We start from the raw sequence: 23986 nt of genomic DNA, 5'->3' as shown, positions 1-23986 counted from the left end.
ACTCTGATTTAGCGATCGGGCTGAACATTCTTAAAGCACATGTATATATTATATATATATATATATATATACAGGGTGTTCGGGATAAATTTGACATATTTATAATTAATTATATTTTTCCGTAAGTTACATGTATTAACACACACTTCTCTTCATTTAAAAGTTTGGACCCTTCTTCATTCACATACAAGATGTCAGAAAGGATGGATAGCTGGAACCCACCTGAATCATGGAAGAGAATAACTTGTATCATGATGATTCGTGCCCGCCATCAAAATAAGGATATTACGACTGCTGCCCAATGCTCCCTGAATACAGTAAAAACAATCAGGCATGAACTAGAGACTTGCAATGGTGACTACGAGGATGTAGCAAGAAGAAAGATCCCTAGCAGACGATCTGATTGCGTTCGTACAGCAGAATTCCTTGCAAATCTGCAGGAACAGGTGTTGAAGAACCCTGGCATTGGAATTCGGGCTTTGTTTGTGGAGTTGCTAACTGTAGTCAAGCCCTGGATAACAAGGGTAGCCAATGGTAGGCCGTATGTATGGCAGCAGGATTCGGCCCCTTGCCACACCTCTGGGAAAAGTCAAAAATGGTTGTCTGAAAATTTCTACGACTTCACCAGTCCAAATGTTTGGCCTCCAAACTCCCCAGACCTTAACCCCATGGATTATTTTGTATGGGGCGCAGTTGAAAACGACACCAATCGCACTTCCAGTAATACAAAAGCCCAGTTAATGGATAAAATTAAAACAGTTTTTGCGGCCCTTCCCAGGGAGACTGTAGCATCAGCTTGTTCGAGGTTCCGAAGCAGAATTGAAGCTGTGATCGATGCTAATGGTGGTTATTTTGAGTAAATCTTGTTGATAGTATTGTAATTAACTCTGCCTGTAATGTTTTTTTGTCAATTCATTAAATTTAATAGATACAAAGAAGATTTTCTTTTTCCTTACGAAACTGTCAAATTTATCCCGAACACCCTGTATATATATATATATATATAAGGAGAACAACACAAAACAAAATAGAAAACAAAACTAAACATAAAAGAAAACAACATAAACACTGGAAAGGATTAAACAAAGATAACATAGAAAGAAAAGATGGCATCCAAAAAACTGAACAATATAGTATAATGCAACAGAGATCTACAGAAAGGTAGAGGAAATAGATACAAATCCTTTATTAAATTTAGATAACTTGGATACTGAACTACTAATCATAACAGAAGAATTATGGAAAGTACTTAAAAGAACATGGTATATTAGAAAAATATATAAAAATGAGGTATGTTCAAAGATAATTATTGGTTTATGCCTTTGCTATGGAACAGAAAAAAATTTCAAAGCAATGTCATGAATCAATGATTACCTTATTATATAAAAAGGGCAGCAGAGATGATGTTAATAATTAAAGGCCAAAGTTTATTACTGCATATGTACAAAAGTTTTATATCAATTATTTTAAATAGAAGGTTTTTGGATGATGCAAAGAAATATAAACAAGTAGACTTCTTCACAGCAAGATTCTTGGCAATTAAACAAATCTCACCTTTATTCAAGAAATAAAGAAAAGGAAATTAAGGGCTTTAAATTCCATAGACACTGCATATTTAGTGTCTGTAGATTTCAAAAAAGTCTTTAATTCATTAACATCAGTCAGCAAAAATAAACAGTAAAACAACAGTCCAAAGGTTTGTAAATAACCTTTTGTGGGTGGGAACTACATAATATATATATATATATATATATATATATATATGTTAAAGATACCAGGCAATTTTAAACCTGGTTTTACTCCATTTCCCAAGCAAGCAAACAAGTCAAGTTTGCGCCTGCAAGTGTTGCAAGTCTAGCTGACCCTGCACGTAGTGCAAGACCAAGGCAACTCATGGTAAAAGTAGAGTAAGCTCTGATCACTAATCTTAATATTTACCCTTAATGCAAAGCACATCTCCTGGAGGAGATGTATGATGCTTTGTATTACTGCTTACTTGGGAAATGGAGTAAAACCAGGTTTAAAATTGCTTGCTATCTTTAACATTTATTATACCCAAGGTAAAATACTTTCTATACACACACACACACACACACACACACACACACACACACACACACACACACATATATATATGAGAAGATACCATCCATGATCCCTGGATGTTGTGTAAGGGTGAACAGTAGATTTTTACATAGTGAAAAGCAGTGTTGGAGTGCACTATAAATGCAAAGAGTGGGAATGACGTTAGGTTAGATACATTGATAGCTGAGTGATACTTCATGTGATGAGTGTGCTGCCTGTACAAAGTTTTGTTATAGCAATAATAATGATGAATGATGATATTTCTAGGAACTGTGCATGAAGTCAGTTGAAACTGTTACAGAAGTAAATGAATAATGGTTAATGATTTCCGTAAGTTTTAATACTAACTCTAGTAATTTCTTTTTAATGTGAATTTAGTCAAATATTTTTATAATGTTATTTCAAGTGAAACTGAAAATAGCAGATGTTTCTGTTCTTCTTGTTTAGCTACCATATCTCAGGTTGTCAGTATGTCATTTTAAATTTGTATAACTAATTCCATGTAAAAAATCATTGCAGTTGATCGTAATGTATTCCAAAAATGAAGCTAAATGAGTGCTTGAAATTGAAGGAAACAGAAGAAAATATTCATCATTTACATAGCTATATACAAAATTCATAAATGTCCCTTCATAAGTCCACTTTTTGACTGTTTAAATTCCATTAATAAATCATATAGTTCTGTAAGAACTTCTTCTAGAATTTCTCCAAATTTCTTGGCATTTGTGTCAGGACAAGTGGTGAATGATGTTGGTTCAAAATGAATGCTGTATGGTGTTACATAATACCAGCAACCATAGCCATCAGGTACTACTGGACGAAACGCACCTGCAAATCCTGATACAGCAGGAAACTAAAAAAAAAATAAAAAAAAAAAATAAGGAAATAAAGAAAAACAAAATGCCTAATAAGAAAACTAGAAGAAATATTAAAGATACTGTTAATAATTCTATATATACAATATAAGATGTATGTGTAAATAATTCAATTTTTTTACATATGGCTGCCTATAAATTCCATATTCTAAAGAATATGGAACTTGGTACCTACCTTCTTTCTTATCTATAAGGCTCTATCTCTATGATACTGTCACAACACCTCACTATCTGTCTTAGTAGATTATGTTTACAGCGTCCATGTCTACTTTTCATTATCTGCCTACACCTAAACACAAATTCTTCTCCTTTCAACAGTAATCTATCCAGCATCACACTACTATCAATTGGGTGGTGGGGAATTTGAGCTGTGCTGAAGAAAGTGCTTATTAATTGGTGAATAGTCCATTTTTTCAATGTTTTTGTAGTGCTAAATTGTTTTCTGGAATATGAATGTCCATCAGTGGTTGTTTTTTTTGAAGTTAGTTGTCGCGATATTGTTTATTTTGGATACTGAGAAGACTGGGTTGGAATCGAATGCATAACGGTGGAAGAATACAAGACGAAGGATAAGTTTTCATTATTTAGTTATTTCATTTTATTTATTTATTTATATCTAGCGTACTTAAATTTACTATTTTAAATAATGGTGGCAGCAGCAGTTAAAATTACAAATGGCGTATCGCCAAGCCCCCCTCCCAATTTAAGGACTCCATTTTGCGCAATATCATACAAGATTTTGTAGCATGCGGGACTTTGAAGTATGCGTCCCGGCGATTGTATATATGGCAGGAGAAAGAAGGGGGAAAACGTATATGCGCAAAATGCAGGCAATGGGAGGAACTTGGTGATTTAGAAATGACCATAACTGACCTCGTTGAGTCAGAGATAGGAGATTCTCCATGTAGAGAGATGATGGGTATGATAGAGGGTGATAGAGAAGTATGAATAAAATAATAAGAGTGGGGAGTATGGAAAAGTTGAACGATTCTGAAGTTTTAGGAGACAGTCTCAATTGGGAGTATGAATGGCAAACAAGAATGGCTGACTTACAGAGAGAGATAGATGAGTTGAAAGAGCAGGTAAAATGTCTGGGGAATGAGATGAGAAGATGAAAGATGTGAAAGATGAAATTAAGTGAATGAAAGAGATGAATGCAAGGCAATCAGAGGAGGAGCGAGAGAGAGTTATGGGAATGAGAGAAGAGGAGAGAATGGGAACAATAGTAGAGGAGAGGGATTGAGAGAGAGATGGGAATGGCAGAAGAAGAGAGAATAGGAACAGTATAAGAGAGGGAATGAGAGAGAGAGAGTTATGGGAGTGATAGAAGAGGAGAGAATGGGAATAGTAGAAGAGAGGGAATGAGAGAGAGTTGTATGAATGACAGAAGAGGTGAGAATAGGATAAGTGGAAGAGAGAGAATGAGTGTCAGATATAGGAATGATAGAAGAGGAAAGAATGGAAACAACAGGAGAGAAGGAATGAGAGGAATGCAAGGGAGCACAGGGACTAGAGATAGAGTGATGTCAGGAAGGCAGATAAGTAGGGGAGCGCACAGAGAGAAACTGTTACAAGAGAGAGAGAGCGAGGGATGCATGTGAGCAATCGAGGAATATGGTGGTAAGAGGTGTAATGTATGGGGACTCAATGATCCGTGGTGTTCAAGATAGGATGCGTGAGGAGTGTTTGCCAGGAGGAACAATAGAAAGTGTGGCTATGGCAATTAAGAGAGATGAAAGGGTGGATGAGATGATTGCGATGGTGGGAACAAATAACTTGAGTGGTGGTGTAAATAGGGCAGCGAGAGATATGAGATTCTTGCTTGAGGTTGTATGAAAGAAGACACACAGAGGAAAGATAGCATGTGTGTTGCCTAGGTATGATAATGTTGAGCTGAGCAGAAGAGCAGTGATATTGAATGGCATAATAGTGAGAATGTGTCAGAAGAGAGCATTTGAATATGTGGATGCTTGGAGTGCATTTGAGAGCAGAGAGATATTGTACGCGAGACATTGCCTGCATTTGAATGAAGAAGGACATAGGCATCTGGAGTGATTGCTGTTCTGAACAAGTCAGTGTGTCCCAGTGTGGATGGTAGCAGGAGTGGCCTCTTGTGGAAATGGGTACTTGGGAGAAGGGGGATGACATCAGGTAATGCTGAACCCAGTGGAGTCTAGAGGGGATAATGCTGGGTATAGAAACAATAGCATTTTTATGCTTTATACCAATGCCAGGAGTATTTGGAATAAGGGAGAGGAATTGGTGGCACTGATAGCATCAGCCTGGCAAGATTATTGGGAACACAGAGACGTGGTTGACAGAAGAGGATATAATAACAGGAATAGAAGTTGCTGGGTACAGCATTTTTCGACAGGATAGGAAGGGAAAGCATGGTGGTGGAGTACTGCTTATGATAAGTGATGACCTATGTCCTCTAAGAGTGGAGGCTTTGGAAGGCTGTGACACTAATGATTTTGAAAGCATATGGTGTGAAGTGGAGGTGGGCAAGACAAGATATTTAGTGGGGTGTTGCTACAGACCCAGGAGCACAGAGGGTGGGGACAAGGAGATGTTGAGACAGTTGAGCGTGGCAAGTGCAAGAAGAACGATTGTTATGGGAGATTTTAACTACAGCAATATAGATTGGGGAAAGGAAGATGCATGTAGCAATAAGGGAATGGAATTTCTAGAATTCTTGAGGGACAAATGTCTTAGGCAACATGTAACAGAAGGAACAAGAGGTTCAAGAGTTTTGGATTTGGTTATAGCATCAGAGGGGCTGATAATAACTGAGATGACATCTCTCCCACTAGTTGGAGAGAGTGATCATATGGTTTTGACTTGAAAAATGAATAGACATGCAGGAGTATCAAAGATACGGGAACGTATGTGGAATTATAAAGCATGTGATTATAGTAGTCTTAGACGTCAACTTGGGGGAGTTTCGTGGAGGGAGGAATTGGAAGGCCGGGATATCATTAGTGCTTGGGAAATTGTGAAGGAATATTTGTTAGCAGCAATGGTAAGCTGTATTCCACGAGTTAAGAAGAGGACACAATTTGGAGTAAAATGGATGACAAACAATATTAAACAGGAGCTACATGTGAAAAAGAGGCTATGAAAGAGATTTAAGGAGACAGGTGAAGAGAAGATGCATGAAGAATATAAGACACAGGCCAGAAGAGTGACTAGTATGGTAAGGAAGGCAAAACTGGAATATGAGAAAAGATTGGCCCTTAGATCCAAGGAAAATCCCAGGGAATTTTTTTAGCTATGTGGCCAGTAGGAGGAGAAATGACTGTGGAAGAATGATATTGTGGGATAAAAATGGGAATAGAGTGACTGATGCAGAGGACATAGTGGAATTGTTCAATGAACACTTTATTGGAGTATTTCCTCCTGGAGGAGTCAATTTGAATGCTAGAAGGATAGTGCAGGTTCGAAGTTTAGAGGTGCAGGAGGAGAGTGTGTTCCACATACTGAGTACTCTGGTTGTTAGTAAAGCTGTGGGACTGGATGGTATTTCACCACAAGTTGTGAGAGAATGTGCTAAGGAACTGACAATTCCCTTGACCTGGCTTTTCAATGAAAGTCTGGCTGCAGGAAAGGTGCTCATGGAATGGAAGGAAGGTAAGATAGTACCATTGCATAAGGGTGGTAGTAGACTGGAAGTGTCTAATTATAGGCCAGTTTGTGTGTCATCAGTAGTTAGTAAGATCTTGGAGAAAGTAGTGAGGGACCATATACAGCATTGGGCAGATGAGGGTAATGTTATCTGTGAGAGTCAACATGGATTTGTGAAAGGGCGCTCTTGTTTTAGCAATATGCTAGCCTTTTATGATAAAGTTACAAGAGCATTAGATGAGGGAAAGGCATATACTGCCATTTTCCTAGACTTAGTAAAGACATTGACAAGGTGACACATGATAAGCTGATATTCAAGTTGCAGCACATGGGGTCTGGATGTCAGATTGGTCAACTGGATTCAGGATTGGCTGTCTGATAGGTATCAGAGAGTTGTATATGGTGGGGCAGTTTCAAGGAAGCAGAGGGTTACAAGTGGGGGTCCCACAGGGCTCAGTACTGGGACCTATATTGTTTAACCTTTATATCAATGACATTGTCCGTGGATTGCTAGGGGATATTCGGTTGTTTGCGGATGATGCGAAGCTGGGAAGGGTTATTAGTAATAGTGCAGATGTGGTAACCCTGCAAGAGGATTTGAATAAGATAGATAGATGGGCAAATGACTGGAGGTATCAGTTTAATGCAGCAAAATGCAAGGTCTTGAGGTTTGGGACGCTGCATACTCTATGGGAGGAGTTAAACTGGAGGAAGTAGGAGAGACAAGAGATCTGGGTTTGATGATTGATAGAAACCCGAAATTTAGGGGACATATTGCAAAGATAGTGAACGTAACACAGAGGATTGCTGCAATAATGAGAAGGACACTGACCTACAGAGATAAAATGGTTATCATTCTGTTGTATAAGACTCTGATCAGACTACACTGGAGATCTGGGTTTGATGATTGATAGAAACCCGAAATTTAGGGGACATATTGCAAAGATAGTGAACGTAATGCAGAGGATTGCTGCAATAATGAGAAGGACACTGACCTACAGAGATAAAATGGTTATCATTCTGTTGTATAAGACTCTGATCAGACTACACTTAGACTACTGTTCTCAGATCTGGTCCCCAGGATTTGAAGGGGATAAATTAACTTTGGAAAGGGTACAAAACTAACATCATAAGTATATAACTAACATTGTCGGGACTGTACAATGTTAGTTATGAGGATCGGCTGAGGGAGTGTGGACTGCAGAGTTTGGTGGATAGAAGAAGGAGGAGTGATATGATTGAAACTTTTAAACTGTTGAGAGGTGGTTACAGGGTTGACACTGCGGAGTTCTTTCGCTTGGTTGAACAGCGGGAAGGAGTGACAAGGGGCAATCCCTGGAAGTTACGAAAGAAAACTGTGAGAAAGAGGGTGAGGAGTGGTTTCTTTGGAGTAGCTCTGGAATGCATTGCCTGATAGAGTGGTGAGAGCAAGAACGGTCAATGAGCTCATGGAGTGGTATGATAGACTTTTTGTTTCCTAGGAGGGACATCCCTCGATGAGTCTTGATAGACTTGTGTTTCTTAGAAAGGACCCACAATGAGTCTTTTGACTTCATGGAGGCCTGAATAATAATAATAATAATAATAATAGTAAATGCAGACCATCCAAAGCAAACACCCAAAGTCTTTATTCTAAGCTCCCCTGCATCCCCAATACAAACGTTTCTAAAATTCCAAATCAGAATGGAGGTATGTTGGAGGTTCCATAAATGGAGGTTCCATAAATCAGATTTGCTTGTGCAAACATGATAAAAAAGGAATTTTCAAAGAAATCTGACAAGAAGCAGTGAGATAATTAAAACTAAGACAGAAATAAGAACATTTTAATCTTACTATGATTGCATTTTATTAGTTATGTGTATACTTTATACAAAACATGGTTTCAATGTTTAATGAAATATTTTTGTATTCTGTATAATGCTTTTAACTGCACGAATTTGAAATTCCCACTGCACATTACAATACAGGCTGCATTCTCATACTTATGGCTCTGATTCTTAAACTAATTATTATTATTATTATTTGACACCTCCAGGGAGTCCAAGGACTCATCGAGGGAGGGTACCTGCTCTACAACTCCATCTCCACTATTCAATCACCAACTGACCGCAACCACACCAACGCCATCTACCGCCGACCACCACTGGTATTTACACAGACGATCACAAACATCCATGCCCACGGCGAGATTCGAGCCTGCAGCCTTTTTGGCTGGAGAGCGGATACACTAACCACTCGGCCAACCAGGCCAGCAACTTCCTGGCTATTGTGCCATTCATAATCTTCACCCTTGAGATAATGTGTCTTTATTCACTAATTTTCCCCTAGATGAAACACTGGACTTCCTCTAAGAAAACTTTCATGTAGACAATAGATTGTTCACCTCTTTGACTCCATCATCCATTCTGGCTACTTCACATGTCAAAATAAGCTCTTTCGGCCAACAGAAGGTACAGCCATGAGTAGGCCTCTTTCTCCAACACTTGCTGAAAGTCTGGATAGATTACAGCAATTAGAAATGGGAACAAACATCGGGACCATAGTAGAAGAGCTTCGGCAGGAGTTAGTGAAAATGAAAAGCAAAATGAAATATCTGGAAGACGATATTAAGCATCTAAAGGAGAGATTGGCAGATGAAAGGAGAAGGAGGAAGTAAATATTATGAAGAAAGAGTCAAAGGATAGTCTTATATCAGTGTATGGGGACTTGATCATTAGAGATGCATTTACTAATAAAGTGCATAAGATATGCTTTCCTGGAGGAACAATGAGGCAAATAACTGATGTGTTGCAAAAAAAGGAAATACTGGACGTCAAAATAGTGGTAGTTGTGGACACAAATGACTTAGTTGGGGAGAAAATGAATGTTGATAGAAACTTGAGGAAGTTGTTGCAGCAGGTAAAGAAGAATAGTGTTGTTGGGAAAGTTGTGAATTTGAACGGAAGTTGGAATGGTATAAAACTGATGGATTCCATTTGAATGGGTTTGGTGTTGGGCATTTAGAAAGGCTATTGTCATTAAGTAAGGAGCATTCGAAACAAGAGAGCTGAATTTGTTGCATTGATTGAGAGGGTATTCTCAAAAGTAATTAGAATAAATGAAACTTGGTTGTTTGAGGAAGATGTGATTCTGCTGGGAATAGAACTAGAAGGATATATAATTTTCCAGAAGGATAAAAATGTGAAAAGAGGAGGGGGAGTGCTGTTAATGATTGCAGAGGAATTGTGTCTGCAAAGCGTGGAAGTTGATAGTACATGCACAGATTTTGAATCTGTGTGATGTGAAGTTGAAACAAACAGGTTAATATATGTGATAGGATGCTGTTATAGGCCAGGGAATGCAGAGAATACTGATTGTGAAATGTTTAGACAAATTAGTTGAGCATGTAAAAAGAAGGTAATTTTGATGGCAGACTTTAATTACAGGAATATAGACTGGAAGGAGGAGAGATAAGTCAGTTATTGCTCAACAAGGAGAGATAAGTATCTTAAGCAGCATGTGATTGAAGCAACTAGAGGCTTTAATGTTTTGTATTTGGTGATATATTCACGAGATGTAGTTAATGAAGTGTTGACACTGCCGCCGGTTGGTGAGAGTACTTGTTTAGGAAGTGATGAAATAAGAAAAGGTCACTGCCAAAAATGGATACATGTGGAAGTATAAAGTAGGTGATTATTGGAAGCACTGTAGTCAGTTAGCATCAGTACGTTGGATAGATGAGCTGAGCAGAAAAGATTGACAATGCATGGAAACTCACAAGGCAGTATCTGACAAAAGCAATGTATGACTGCATACCAGGGGTTAAGTGAGTAAATAGAGTAGGAGTGAAATGGATGAACAGTGAAATTAAGCAAGCTGTGCTAGAAAAGAAAATGTCATGGAGACGGTACAAGGCAGTTGGTGGTGATCAGACCCATGAAGAGTATAAAATACAGGCTAGAAACGAGCATGGTAAAGAAAGAAAGGGTGTAGCATGAGATGAGATTGACTGATCAGGCCAAGGTTAAATCAAGGGAATATTTCTGCTACATGGCAAGCAAGAGGAAGAATAATTATAGCAGATTAACATTGGTGGATAGTGTTTCAATAAGGAAATACTGTGACAAGGTGTATTTAAATAAATTATAATACCGGAATTAACTCACGTAAAATATTATTTATTAGTATAATTTTTACTGAGTATCACAGGCATCTTCAGTACAAGGTTGAGCAATAACTGACAATTCCAAAATGCACCAGCTAAGTAGCTAATGCAAGATAACTATATATATATATATATATATATATATGCAATTAAAAAGTTAGGAAAGATTATGAAAGAAAAATAAAGCTGTTTTCTATGAGGAACCGACTTTTGTGAAAGACTCTTGTCTTGTTCCAACTCATGAACTCTATGTTTCATGAACTCCATGTCTAGTATCTACATTGAATGAGGATCAAAAGAAAAAACTTAAAACCTTCTTTGGTCAGACTATACAATCTACGTGGTCATCCAAGTAGATTGCATGGTCTTCCAAAAGTTCATAAACCAGGTATTCCGTTAAGACCAATTGTAGACTGTATAGGTTGTCCCACTCAGTGCCGGTGCTAGGCTGGACGTTGCCCGCGTGCAAAGCTGAAATGGGTGCCCCCAAACAAATGGCAATTTATTTATTTATTTTTGTCATAATCATGCGAAAAGAATTTACAAGAATTTTTTGTAAATTTGTAATAACTTTTTGTAACTGTAAATTTGCAGACTTACCTAATTATTATTACTTAATTGATTTACAAAAATTTAAAGAAAGAATGAAACTTCATACTAATACTTCAAAACGGTACCCACCTTGTAGTGGCACCCGCCTGCAATGCAGCCCTGCTTCAGCCAGCCCTGGTCCCACTTATAAAATTTCAAAATTTTTATCAAACATACTCACTTCTTCAACTAGAAGAACTGCTACTTATATAAAAAATACTTTGGATTTCAAAAATAAAATTTTGGATCTTCATTTAAATGCTCAGATGTTATGGTTGGTTTAGATGTTGTTTCATTATTTACTAATGCTCCATTATCTGACAGCACTGAATTACTACAACAAGAATTTCCTTCAGACATTGTTAAAATATTTGATTTTGTAATACATTCAGGTTATTTTTCCTTTAAAAACAAGATATATCAACAAATCAAAGGAACAGCAATGGGCAATCATATTTCTCCTGCTATTGCCAACTTCTTTATGGAGCACTTTGAACAATGTATTTTTGACAACATTTCACCTAGACCTACTCATTGGTTCAGATGACATTTTTGCTATCTGGAATGGATCTTCTTATGAATTACAACAGTTTCTCTCTAAATTAAATGCACTTAATCTAAGGATTCAATTCACCCTAGAAGAAAAAGTAAATAAGCAGATAGCCTTTTTAGATCTTTTAATTCTTCGCCAACCAAATGGTAACCTACATTTCTTAGTTTTTAGGAAGAAGGCCATTATATCCATGCTGAATATCATCACCATCCCAGTCAAAAGGATGGAACTATTAAAACACTGGTTCATCAGGTACACTCCTTATGATCTTCAGATGAGCTATTACAGAAAGAATTGCAACATATTATTTCCACATTTTTATCTAATGGTTATAAGAATTTTTTCATCAAAAGAGTTTTGAGCAGTTTTGGTATCTCTACCTCTTCAAATACAGAACAAATAACTCATATTCCTATCCCTCATGTGCAATGCATTAGTTATTGCATACCAAAAGTTTTAAAACCTTATTTTTGTTGCCTTTTGCTCCATCAGAAAAATCTCCACATTTCTCACTTCTCCAAAGGGCAAGCTTTCCACATCTCAATTATCCAAGGTGTCTAACAGATTCCTTGCTCCTGTGGGTTATCTTATTTCAGACAAGCAGGAAGATCTGCTTTTATTCGGCTAGAAGAACACAAGTCTTATATTCAATACCTCGAACCTGAAGAGTCTGGACTTGCAGAGCATGCCATCAACACTACACATAGTTAATTGAAACAAGACAAGAGTCCTTCACAAAAGTTTGTTCCTCATGGAATGGCTTTATAAAGAAATATGTGAAACTTTACTTCACTCTCCTAACTTAAACAGATCTGATGGTCTACATCTATTTCCTTTGTGGGAGAGATAGTACTTTTTAAATCAGCTAATCTTTCCTAACTTTTTAATTGTATATATATATATATATATATATTATTTAATTAATTAATTATTTAATTAATTATTTATTTTTATAAGTTTTTTTTTAATAAGTTAGGAAATTTAATGACCCTTTTTTCATTATCTTGCATTAGCTATTTAGGTGGCACATTTGGAATTGTCAGTTATTGTTGAACCTTGTACTGAAGATGCCTGTGATAATCAGGTGAAAATTATACTAATAAATAATATTTTACGTGAGTTAATTCCAGTATTATAATTTATTTAAATTGGTGGATAGTCATGGCAGCAGACTAACAGCTGCAAAGGATACAGTAGAATTAATGAACAAGCACTTTATCAACATATATCATACTGTTGTAAATGATGCAGTGGAATATATAGAAGAGAGGAAAGTATTAGTATAATTGGAAGTGAAAGAAACAGTGTATCAGATGTTGGTTGGGTTAGATGTGAATAAGGCTGTAAGAATGGATGACTTATCACCATGTATTCTTAAGGGAATGTGCACCACAGTTGACTATGCCCCTGACCTTGTTATTTAATGGAAGTCTTGCAGTGGATAGGGTTCCTAAGGAATGGAAAGAAGGCAAAATAGTACCACTCAACAAGCATGGTTCTAAGAAAGAAGTCTCCAACTATAGGCCAGTCTGTACAACTGCAGTTGTGGTTATGGTGTTGGAGAGATTGGTAAAGAATAAAATACAGAATTGGGTTTATGGACATGGCATTCTTTATGATGGTCAGCATGGATTTGTAAAGGGTAGGTCCTGTTTCAGTAATTTACTTGCATTTTATGATAAGGTGATGAGTGTGTTAGATAAGGGAGAAGCATATATAGTGATATTCTTAGACTTTGCAAAAACGTTTGATAGATTACCACATGATAAATTGGTGCACAAGCTGCAGAGGATGAGAATAGACAGTATATTAGTTAGATGGATCAGAGATTGGCTCTCTGAATGATACCAGCAGGTTGCGCATGATGGAGCAGTGTCACAAAAAAGAAGGGTAACTAGTGGCGTGCCCCAGGGTTTTGCTCTTGGGCCCCTGCTGTTTAACTTGTTTGTAAATGATATATCATGTGGATTGACTTGGACAAAAGAGTGGAGTTGTAGTTTTCAAGATGTTGCATTTTTGATTACAGAAATATAAGGCTGTGTACTATATCGATGGTGCCATACTGCAGGAAGTGGATGAGATTAGAGATTTGGGAGTGATGGTTAATTAACAGCAGACTGAAGTTTAGAGGGCATATTGCTAGTGTTACAAAGGCTGCACATCGTAGTGCTGCTATGATAAGAAGTACTCTAGCATGCAAGGATAAGGATGTGGTTGTGCCACTGTATAAGGCACTGGTCAGACCACATTTGGAATATTGTGCTCTGATCTGGTCACCTGGTTTTCAATATGATGTGGAGACATTGGAGAGGGTCCAGATGCAAGTGACTAAGACAATATCAGGAGTTTGGAATGCTGCCTATGTGGATTGCAGAGTTTGGTGGATTGGAGGAAGAGAGGTAATATGATACAGACATTTAAGTTAGTGAGAGGATTTTATCAGATTAATTCAGAGGGGATTATAAAAAGAGTAGAAGGTGAGAAGGGAAGAACCAGAGGTCATTCCTGGAAGTTATGTAAAAGTATGGTGAGAAGTGGTGTGAGGAGCAGATTTTTTACATGGTGAACTGTCAGTGAATGGAATGCATTAATGGACTTCCCACGATGAGTCTGCAGACTCCATGGAGGGTGTAATAATAATAATAATAATCATTTCTCCTAAACTGTTTTATGGGACAGGTTATGTTGGTGATATACTTGTAGTTTGGCATGGTTCATAAAGGAACCATGCCAAACTGCAAGCATCCACATACCAATAGTGGATAATATGATAGTATATAATGTTGATCTTCAAGAATGCATCACAAAGATCAGCATTATTCACTATTACATCCAGTTTAATCTTGAGTAGAAGAACATCTTCAAATTGCCTTTCTAGATCTTCTTGATGAAGATGGTGGCCTTCACTTCTCCATTTTTAGAAGGAAAACCCAAGTTTTTCACATATCATCCTTGACAAATATCTAGCACCATTAAGAATCTGGTGCATACATTGCTTGTTCTTTGTTTTCTATTAAACCACTGAGGTCTCAAGAAATAAATTACATCAAGTCCACCTTCCTCATAAATGGCTTCATTAGGCTTATATCATCAAAGTCATTAATAGCTATACGTTTCCTTGTCACCTGCCCCCCCAAAAGGTGGTCCTTTGTGTTGCCATTCTTTATTATTATTATTATTACACCCTCCATGGAGTCAATAGCCTCATCGTGGGAAGTTCATTCAACTGACAATGTATTTATCATATAGAATCTTAAAGTCCTTAACACTAATTGAGTTAACAACACATTCTGGTAATGCATTCCAATCACTGACAATTCTCCATGTAAAAAATCTACTCGTCATACCCTTCTTCACCACACTTTTACATAACTTCCAGGAATGACCTCTGGTTCTTCCTCTCTCACCTTCTACTCTTTTTATAATTCCCTCTGGATTAATCTAATAAAATCCTCTCACTAACTTAAACGTCTCTATCATATCACCTCTCTTCCTCCTATCCACCAAGCTCTGCAATCCACATCTCTTCAACCTCTCTCCATAGCCAGCACTCCAAACTCCTGATATTGTCTTAGTCACTTGCATCTGGACCCTCTCCAATGTCTCCACATCATATTGAAAACCAGGTGACCAGATCAGAGCACAAAATTCCAAATGTGGTCTGACCAGTGCCTTATACAGTGGCACAACCACTTCGTTATCCTTGCATGTTAGAGTACTTCTTATCATAGCAGCACTACAATCACTCCCAAATCTCTAATCTCATCCACTTCATGCAGTATGGCACCATCGATATAGTACGCAGCCTTATATTTCTGCACTCCAAAATGCAACACCTTGCACTTATTGATATTAAAACTACAACCCCACTCTTTTGTCCAAGTAAAAAGTCTATTCAAATCTTCCTGAAGGGATTCAGCATCAGAAGTGCTACTTATAATTCTTCCCAACTTGGTATCATCAGCATATAACTAAAGATCCCCAGTGAGTCCACATGATATATTGTTTACAAACAAGTTAAACAGCAGGGGCCCAAGAACAGAACCCTGGGGCACACCACTGGTTACCCTTTGTTTTTGAGACACTGCTCTCATACACAACCTACTGGTACCGTTCAGAGAGTCAATCTCTGATCCATCTAACCAATATATACCCCTATTCCAATATATTCCCATCCTCTGTAGCTTCTAAACCAACATATCATGCTATGAAACACTTTTGCAAAGTCTAAGAATGCAAAAGAATGATTCTTCCTTATCTAACACACTTCGTCATCTTATCATAAAATGCAAGTAAATTACTGAAACAGGACCTACCCTTTACAAATCCATGCTGACCATTATAAAAAATGCCATGTCCATCAACCCAATTCTGTATTTTATTCCTTACCAATCTCTCCAACACCATGACCACAACTGGAGTTATACAGACTGGCCTATAGTTGGAGACTTCTTTCTTAGAACCATGCTTGTGGAGTGGTACTATTTTGCCTTCTTTCCACTCTTTAGGAACCCTACCCACTACAAGACTTTCATTAAATAACAAGGTCAGGGGTACAGCCAACTGTGGTGTGCATTCCTTAAGAATACATGGTGATATGTCATCCATTTCCACAGCCTTATTCACATCTAATCCAACCAACATCTGATACATCTATGTTTCATCTGTTTCTTTCACTTCCAATTCTCCTAATACTTGTCTCTCTTCTATATATTGTACCAGATGATTTATAACAGTATAATATATGCTGATAAAGTGCTTGTTCAATAATTCCACTATATGCTTTGCAGCTGTTAGTTTGCTGCCATGACTCCCCACCAATGTTAGTCTACCATAATTATTCTTTCTCTTGCTTGCCATGTAGCAGCAAAATTCCCTTGAGTTAACCTTGGCCTGACACCAGCCAATCTCCTCTCATGCTGCACCTTTTCTTTCTTTTCCATGCTCATCACCTTTCTAGCCTGAACCTTATACTCTTCATGGATCTGATCACCACCAACTGTCTTACACCTCCTCTATAACATTTTCTTTTCCAGCACAGCTTGCTTGATTTTGCTGTTCATCCATTCCACTCCCACTCTATTCACTCACTTAACCATTCGTATGCAGTCATACATTGCTTTTGTCAGATACTGCCTTATGAGTTTCCATGCATCGTCAACATCTTTTTTGCTCAGCTCATCTGCTAATGCTAACTGACTACAGAGCTTCCTATAATCACCTGCTTTATACTTCCACATGTATCCACTTTTGGCAGTGACCTTTTCTTGTTTCATCACTTCCCAAACAAGTACTTCATGATCACTCTCACCAACTGGCAGCAGTTTCAACACCTCATTAACAACAAAAATTAGTATATTTTCTATCAAATATACTAACCTGTTTATTTCAACTTCGCACCACAGATTCGAAATCTGTGCATGCACCATCAACTTCCACACTTTGCAAACACAATTCCTCTGTAATCATTAACAGCACTACCCCTCCTTTTTTCACATCTCTATCCATTACTCCTATCTGTAAGGCTCTATCTGGGCTCTATCTGTGATATGTGAAAGGTGTCTCTGAAGGAATAGCCAAACTGTTTAGATCAGTTGGCCTACGGGTGTCCTTTTGTCCTATTAATAAGATTTCTGCTTTTTTTTTAGAATCTACAAAAGATAAACTTCTTCCTTTAGCCTGCCGTGGGATCCACCAAATTTCATGCCAGTGTAAGTTATCACATTTTAGATTGATAGACTGGCTGTTTATCGTGAGAAACATGTTGATTAAATTAAATTCCATGAAGTGGAATGGTTGGGACTTGCAGAATATACCACCTCCAGCAAAACACTGGAGTCCTTTGGAGGAATATTAAGGTCCTTCACAAAAGTAATTGTTTTACAGAATGCTCATATAGAGTTGTGAAACCTTACTTTACCAACGAAATCTCAACAAAAATGATGGCCTGAAATTATCCCTATTATTGGATATAGTTCTTCTCCACACCTTGTCCCTTGTTTAAATTTGTATAGTTAAGACTTTAATATATTTTATTCAATACCACTCTATATCATGTATGTGTAGCTTATGTATTTTCATTCAGTCTTCAGATTTTCTCTTCTAATTGCTTAATTTGAAAGTTTGACCTTGAAATACTAAGTCATACTGAAAATGCTCTTAATACTACGGAAAAAAATTCTATGTTAAATAAAGTCTTGTGTAGACAAATCCATAGTTAGTCATTATTTAGCCCTCTCTATATACCTCTAACCACCACACTGGAAATACAAACTAGCTTACAATTTGTCACAATTACTTATTTCAACCATCTTATGCAGTGTCACTATTTTTTAGAGAGCTTGTTTCTGCAGCTAGATTGTTGTTGAACAACCAAGTCAAAGAAACCATTAACTCCTCTGCAAATTCCTTTAATATACACATCCCAAACAGGCCAGCAGTGGCAGTATTAACTTGAAATTATTATTATTATTCTCCTAAGACCCCATGAAATCAAAGACTCATCTAGGGGGTTCCTTTATCATACATAGCTCATCATGCCAAGCCATGGCAGCCCTGCAAGAGGATTTGAATAAACGAGACAGATGGGTAAATGAATGAGGTATCAGTTTAATGCAAAATGTAAAATCTTGAAGTTTGGGATACATTGATGGGAGGCTGCATACTCGATTGGAGGAGCTGTACTGGAGGAAGAAGGGGGAGACAAGAGATCTAGGAGTGATGATTGATAAAAAACTGAAATTCAGGGAACATATTGCAAAGGTGGTGAAGGTAATCCAGGGGATTGCTGCGATACTGAGGACACTGACCTGCAGAGATAAAAGAGTTATCGTTCCATTGTATAAGACCCTGATCAGACCACACTTAGACTATTATTCTCAAATTTGGTTCCCAGGATTTGAAGTGGATAAATTAACTGTGGAAAGGGTACAGAGGCAGATAACAAAGATGGTTTCAGGACTGTACAATGTTAATTATGAGGATCGGCTGAGGGAATGTGGACTGCAGACTTTGGTAGCAAGAAGAAGGAGAGGTGATATGATTGAGACTTTTAAACTGTTGAGAGGTAGTTACAGGGTTGACACTGGGGAGTTATTCTTTCACTTGGTGAAACAGCAGGAAGAAGCGTTGACAAGGGCCATCCCTGGAAGTTACAAAAGGAAACTGTGATCAAGAGAGTGAGGAGTGGTTTCTTTACATGGAGGGTGGCTGTGGAATGCATTGCCTGATAGAGTGGTGAGAGCAAGAACGGTCAATGAGCTCAAGGAGGGGTATGATAGATTTTGTGTTTCCTAGGAAGGACCTCCGATGATGAGTATTTTGACTCCATGGAAGCCTGAATAATAATAAACACATTCAAATTCTTTGCAGACACCACACTCTCAGGCAGGGCATTCCAATCCTTCACAACTCTCCATGCAAAAAACCTGCTTCTTACTCCCTTACTTTCTTGACCCAGTCTGGGCCTGGCTCCCACTGAAGAGACCTCAATAAAGGTCGAAACTAGTCTGGGTAGTGGCCCTCCCCTTAATGCATAACATTATACATATCTGCAAGGAGATGTGTTTTGCATTATGGGAGATACTGAGATAGGAGTGATGTTAGCTTGCTCCACCTTTGCAACGAGTTGCCCAGTGTTGTACTACTTACCTCAGACCTGAAGATACTTTCAGGCACAAACTTTGTTTGCTCACACTTGGATAAAGGATTAAACTAAATTTATTATAGAACTCAACTCAACTCCAACCCAACAACTGGAAAACTACTGTTGAATGTTAGAAGGCGCCAACCTGAGGCATTAGAGCTTTTTTCTGTTACAATTTAAACTATTTCCTACACTCATTGTTTATATACTATGACAAGTTATTGTGCTCTGAAGACATTGGTCAAAAAAAAGCCAGCAAAAAATTAGCAAGTTATTGAACATCTTATTTATTGTTTTGGTGTTGTATAATACCTTAAAAGCATAATAATTTCCATTACCTTAACATGTTTCCACAGAGTATCCTGAGTTTAGCAAATAAAACATTTTTCTTGTTTTCATTATATTTTAGCATCTGTTTATTATTTTTATATACACAAAAACATTTTCAAAAAACAGTAAAATTTTTAAAATATTTAACCAGTGCCATTAAGATAAGGAAAATTATCTTATGTTCCATATATACTGAACATAGTATTGCTGAACATCCGTATTTGTCTTTACTTGCATCTACTTCTCATTCTTATGGAGGGGGGGACTGTGCCCTTTCTTCCCCTCTCCTCAAATTTATTATCCATTTAACTTTTCCTGCACATTCTCAATGGTCAACAAGTACAGTATATGCACATAACTATCATAAGGAATACATAGAAAAACTAACAGAGGTATGCATTAAAATTGACAAAAAAGAAATTAACAGCATATTTAACATTCTCTAGCATTTCATAAAGTAAATTAGCAATGAATACAATAAAAAGAATTGTTTTCTGCAATTAACCTTCTATATATCTTTACTCAGAGTTAGAATTAATTACAACAAACATTTAAACATTGACTGTCTTTTTGTAATGTTTTTTTTTTTTTTAATGAAGTATTTTATATGCTGAAAGGCCTTTAACCCCCTTATCAGCTTTAATGTCACATATCAATAATTACCTGGGCGTGAAGTGCCATGAAACTAAAATAACATTTGGATCCTTTGAAATAGCATGTATACAAAGGATAAATTGATTGCTATATTTTATCCATATGGCAATTTGAGTGGTTAATAGCTAATAGCATCAGGATATAGAATAGTGCTCTGAAAACAACATATGCATGACATAAGTTTAAAAATTAACTTTTATTCTGATAGTTTTTATTTATCCTCTTTCATATCTCGCTGATATAAAAGACTACTTTTCTACATTTTATCTTATTTTTGATATCAACTTCACATGAGAGGTCACAAAATCTGTAAGTGTCTCCCAATTCTGCCATATAACCTAGACTTTCTGAACACTGCAGGTTTTAGTTTATAAATGAAGATATTTAGTTTATAGGTTCGCTATTTATCTTCTCTCAGACTTAGATCTAATTAACAAATCATATAATTTATTTAAGTTATCTACAAAAACATCCCCATAGTTTTTAGCATTTGTTTCATGGCAACTGGTAAATGCAACTGGAAGAATATGAATGGTTTCTCCTGTTATATAATATCTGCATCCATAACCATCAAAAGTTACTGGCCCAAATCCTATTAATATGCCAGGAATTATAGGATACTGCAAGTTTAAGGAATCATAAATTAGTCTAATAATTAAATACAGAAGAAAATTATAAAAAATAGAGTGTACAAATTCAGCAATATAAAAAAATTAACTATTATTTTAATAGCTAATAGAGCCTACTTTTGTTTAGGAGCACCCCTTTTTTTTACAATGTCATTAGCTCTTGATCCAAATTGTAGGGCATTACTGAAGTGTTATAAAACTAATATATGAAGAATAAAAATAGGAGAAAATTTGGACATACCTTTTTGGATGTTGTTTTCTGTCTCCTTATTCCTGCGATGTGCCTTCATATGCTGTTAAGCTGATAAAGGATGGAGTTTTTTGGGGGGAAGCGGAGGTAAAGTAATGTGGGAATATTATTTGAAAAAACTTGGGTTTTTTATATATGTATAATATTATCATTAAGGTTGGGTAGAGAGCTTTTGAGAGGGGTGTGAGAGAAGGATCTGAAGATAGAAATTATTTTTTTGGGGAGGAGGAGGGATTTAAGGGAAAAAGTGAGGGGTAGGAGTAACGGGGTGTGAGCCGTTTCGACAACCATTGTCTTCAGAACTCGTGGGGAAAGTGGATGCTATGTCATGTTGGTTAGGTGTTTCTGTCTTTGACATACTTGTGTTATCTCGTATTGGTCAGAGTCGTGACCTAATTTTTATGTTATGGAGCTTCCAATTTTCGGAGATTATGTAGGGTCGGTGGACGTTTGTTGAGTTTTAGTCACATTTTATGGCTATCATTTCCAATATTATAAGCATTGTTTTGTTGTCTTGTATGTCTAATATTATGGCCTTGTCGATTTGCAGGGTATGTTTTACTTCAAGGACATACTCCTAAGCCTGACTTGTTCCCTTAAATTCCTCCTCTTCCTCCCCTCCAAATAATTTCTACCTTCAGATCCTTCTCTCACTCTCCTCCCAAAAGCTTTTTACGCACCCTTAATAATAATAATATTATACATATATAAAAAACCCGGGGTTTTTCAAATAATTCTACACATTACTTTACCCCCACTTCCCCCCCAAAACCCCTTCCTTTAACAGCATATGAAGGCACATCGCCAGAATAAGGAGGCAGAAAACAACATCCAAAAAGGTATGTCCAAATTTTCTCCTATTTTTATTCATCATATATTATTATTATTATTCAGGCCTCCATGGAGTCAAAAGACTCATCGTGGGAGATCCTTCCTAAGAAACACAATGTCTATCAAGACTCATCGTGAGAGGTCCCTCCTAGGAAACACAAAGTCTATCATACCACTCCTTAAACTCACTGACTGTTCTCACTCTCACCACTCTATCAGGCAATGCATTCCATGGTTCAACCACCCTCCATGCAAAGAAACCACTCCTCACCCTCTTGCTCACAGTTTCCTTTTGTAACTTCCAGGGATGGCCCCTTTTCATCACTCCTTCCCACTCCTCAACCAAGCAGAAGAACTCCCCAGTGTCAACCCTGTAGCCACCTCTCAACAGTTTAAAAGTCTCAATCATATCACCTCTCCTTCTTCTATCCACCAAACTCTGTGGTCCACATTCCCTCAGCCAATCCTCATAACATTGTACAGTCCTGAAACCATCTTTGTTATCTGCATTTGTACCCTTTCCACAGTTAATTTACCCCCTTCAAATCCTGGGGACCAAATCTGAGAACAACAGTCGAAGTGTGGTCTGATCAGAGTCTTATACAACGGAATGATAACTCTTTTATCCCTGCAAGTTACATTAGTTTTATAACATTTCAGTAATGCCCTAGAATTTGGGTCAAGAGCCAATAACATTGCAAAAAAACGGGCACTCCTAAACGAAAGTAGGCTATATTAGCCATTAAAATAATAGTTTATTTTTAGAGGAGTAACATGGGAATTTTTCCAGAAATAATACCTAAAAAAATTTAAAAAATTAATATTACTAAAATATAGAGTCAGAAGTCTTCAGTTTGGCAATTTCTTGAGTTCAATTTATAATTTCTTTTCAAGTTTCTTCAGATTATATATATTTAGCTATAAAATATGACGGGATCCATAATATCCTCCATTTTATTATCTTAAAAATTAATAATTGTTATTTAATTATTATGGGTCTGATTTGTATTTTGTAATAACAATTGTTCACAAATATGTATATAGGAAACCAAAAAAAAGGGGAAAGCAGTTATCTTCATCTAGACTTTGAAATATAAATATGCAAAATATTTTTTCCTGATGGAAAGTTTTTCTACTTTGTTATAATGTATATCATATTTGATAAGAAATTATATCCTTATTTTAGTCCTAAACCAAAGCGTGAGCATAAGCATGAAGTAATTTCATGACTAGTCTACTTGTACATAGAAACTGTTAACTTCAGATCACAGGCTGGTTTCAACTTTTATTAATGTGAAAAAATAAACAGGTGTTAATCGTAGGCCTCGAGGTATGCTGGTGCAAATATTATTAGGAGAAAGAAAAGGCATATGGATAGTAGAACAGGTAGAAAAAAAAAAAAAGCTTTGGCCATTTTATACTGCCTTGAGTTGGCCTTCTCTGTCTGAGATTGCTCTTCAGTCATCTCTTAAAAAAAATAAAAATAAAATTTTCATAAGATGACCATAAGACCATAGTGAATTCAGACAATGGAATATCATGTGAAAAATCTCTCGTAATACAAACAGACAGAATTTTATCACTCCCGTGGTAAATATTATATAATGTTGCTGGTCTACGCCACCTTTCCAAATATTTGACAACTCGTAGAATGATCTTTCGAAATATAAAAATCATTGGAATGAACAATAAAATTTCCATAATACACTATTGTATTATTGCTTACAATTATTATTATTATCATTATTATTATAATCTGACCTCATGGAGTCAGA

At 36.9% G+C, this 23986-nt stretch overlaps 1 protein-coding gene across 2 annotated transcripts in view; it reads right to left on the bottom strand.

Moving 5' to 3' along the window:
- Window positions 1–2644: 2644 nt before the first annotated feature.
- LOC150103849 (carnitine O-acetyltransferase-like) overlaps window positions 2645–23986 on the bottom strand; it is a 38404-nt gene continuing 17062 nt past the window's right edge. The window contains exon 3 of one of the 2 annotated variants that reach the window (XM_090396555.1): window positions 2645–2938. In XM_090396555.1, coding sequence (XP_090252681.1) covers window positions 2702–2938 — 237 coding nt within the window. In that variant the 3' untranslated portion in view covers window positions 2645–2701. Of the gene's footprint in view, window positions 2939–19816; window positions 21122–23986 lie in introns of those variants that run through there. The other variant, XM_090396556.1, reaches the window with a different exon arrangement.

Source organism: Typopeltis vanoorti, chromosome 8 (assembly GCF_054136105.1).
Source record: "Typopeltis vanoorti isolate ZY-2024b chromosome 8, IOZ_Tvanoo_1.0, whole genome shotgun sequence".
Lineage (NCBI taxonomy): Eukaryota > Metazoa > Arthropoda > Arachnida > Uropygi > Thelyphonidae > Typopeltis > Typopeltis vanoorti.
The sequence above is the reverse complement of the archived record's forward strand: the minus strand, read 5'-3'. Positions and strand labels throughout refer to the sequence as shown.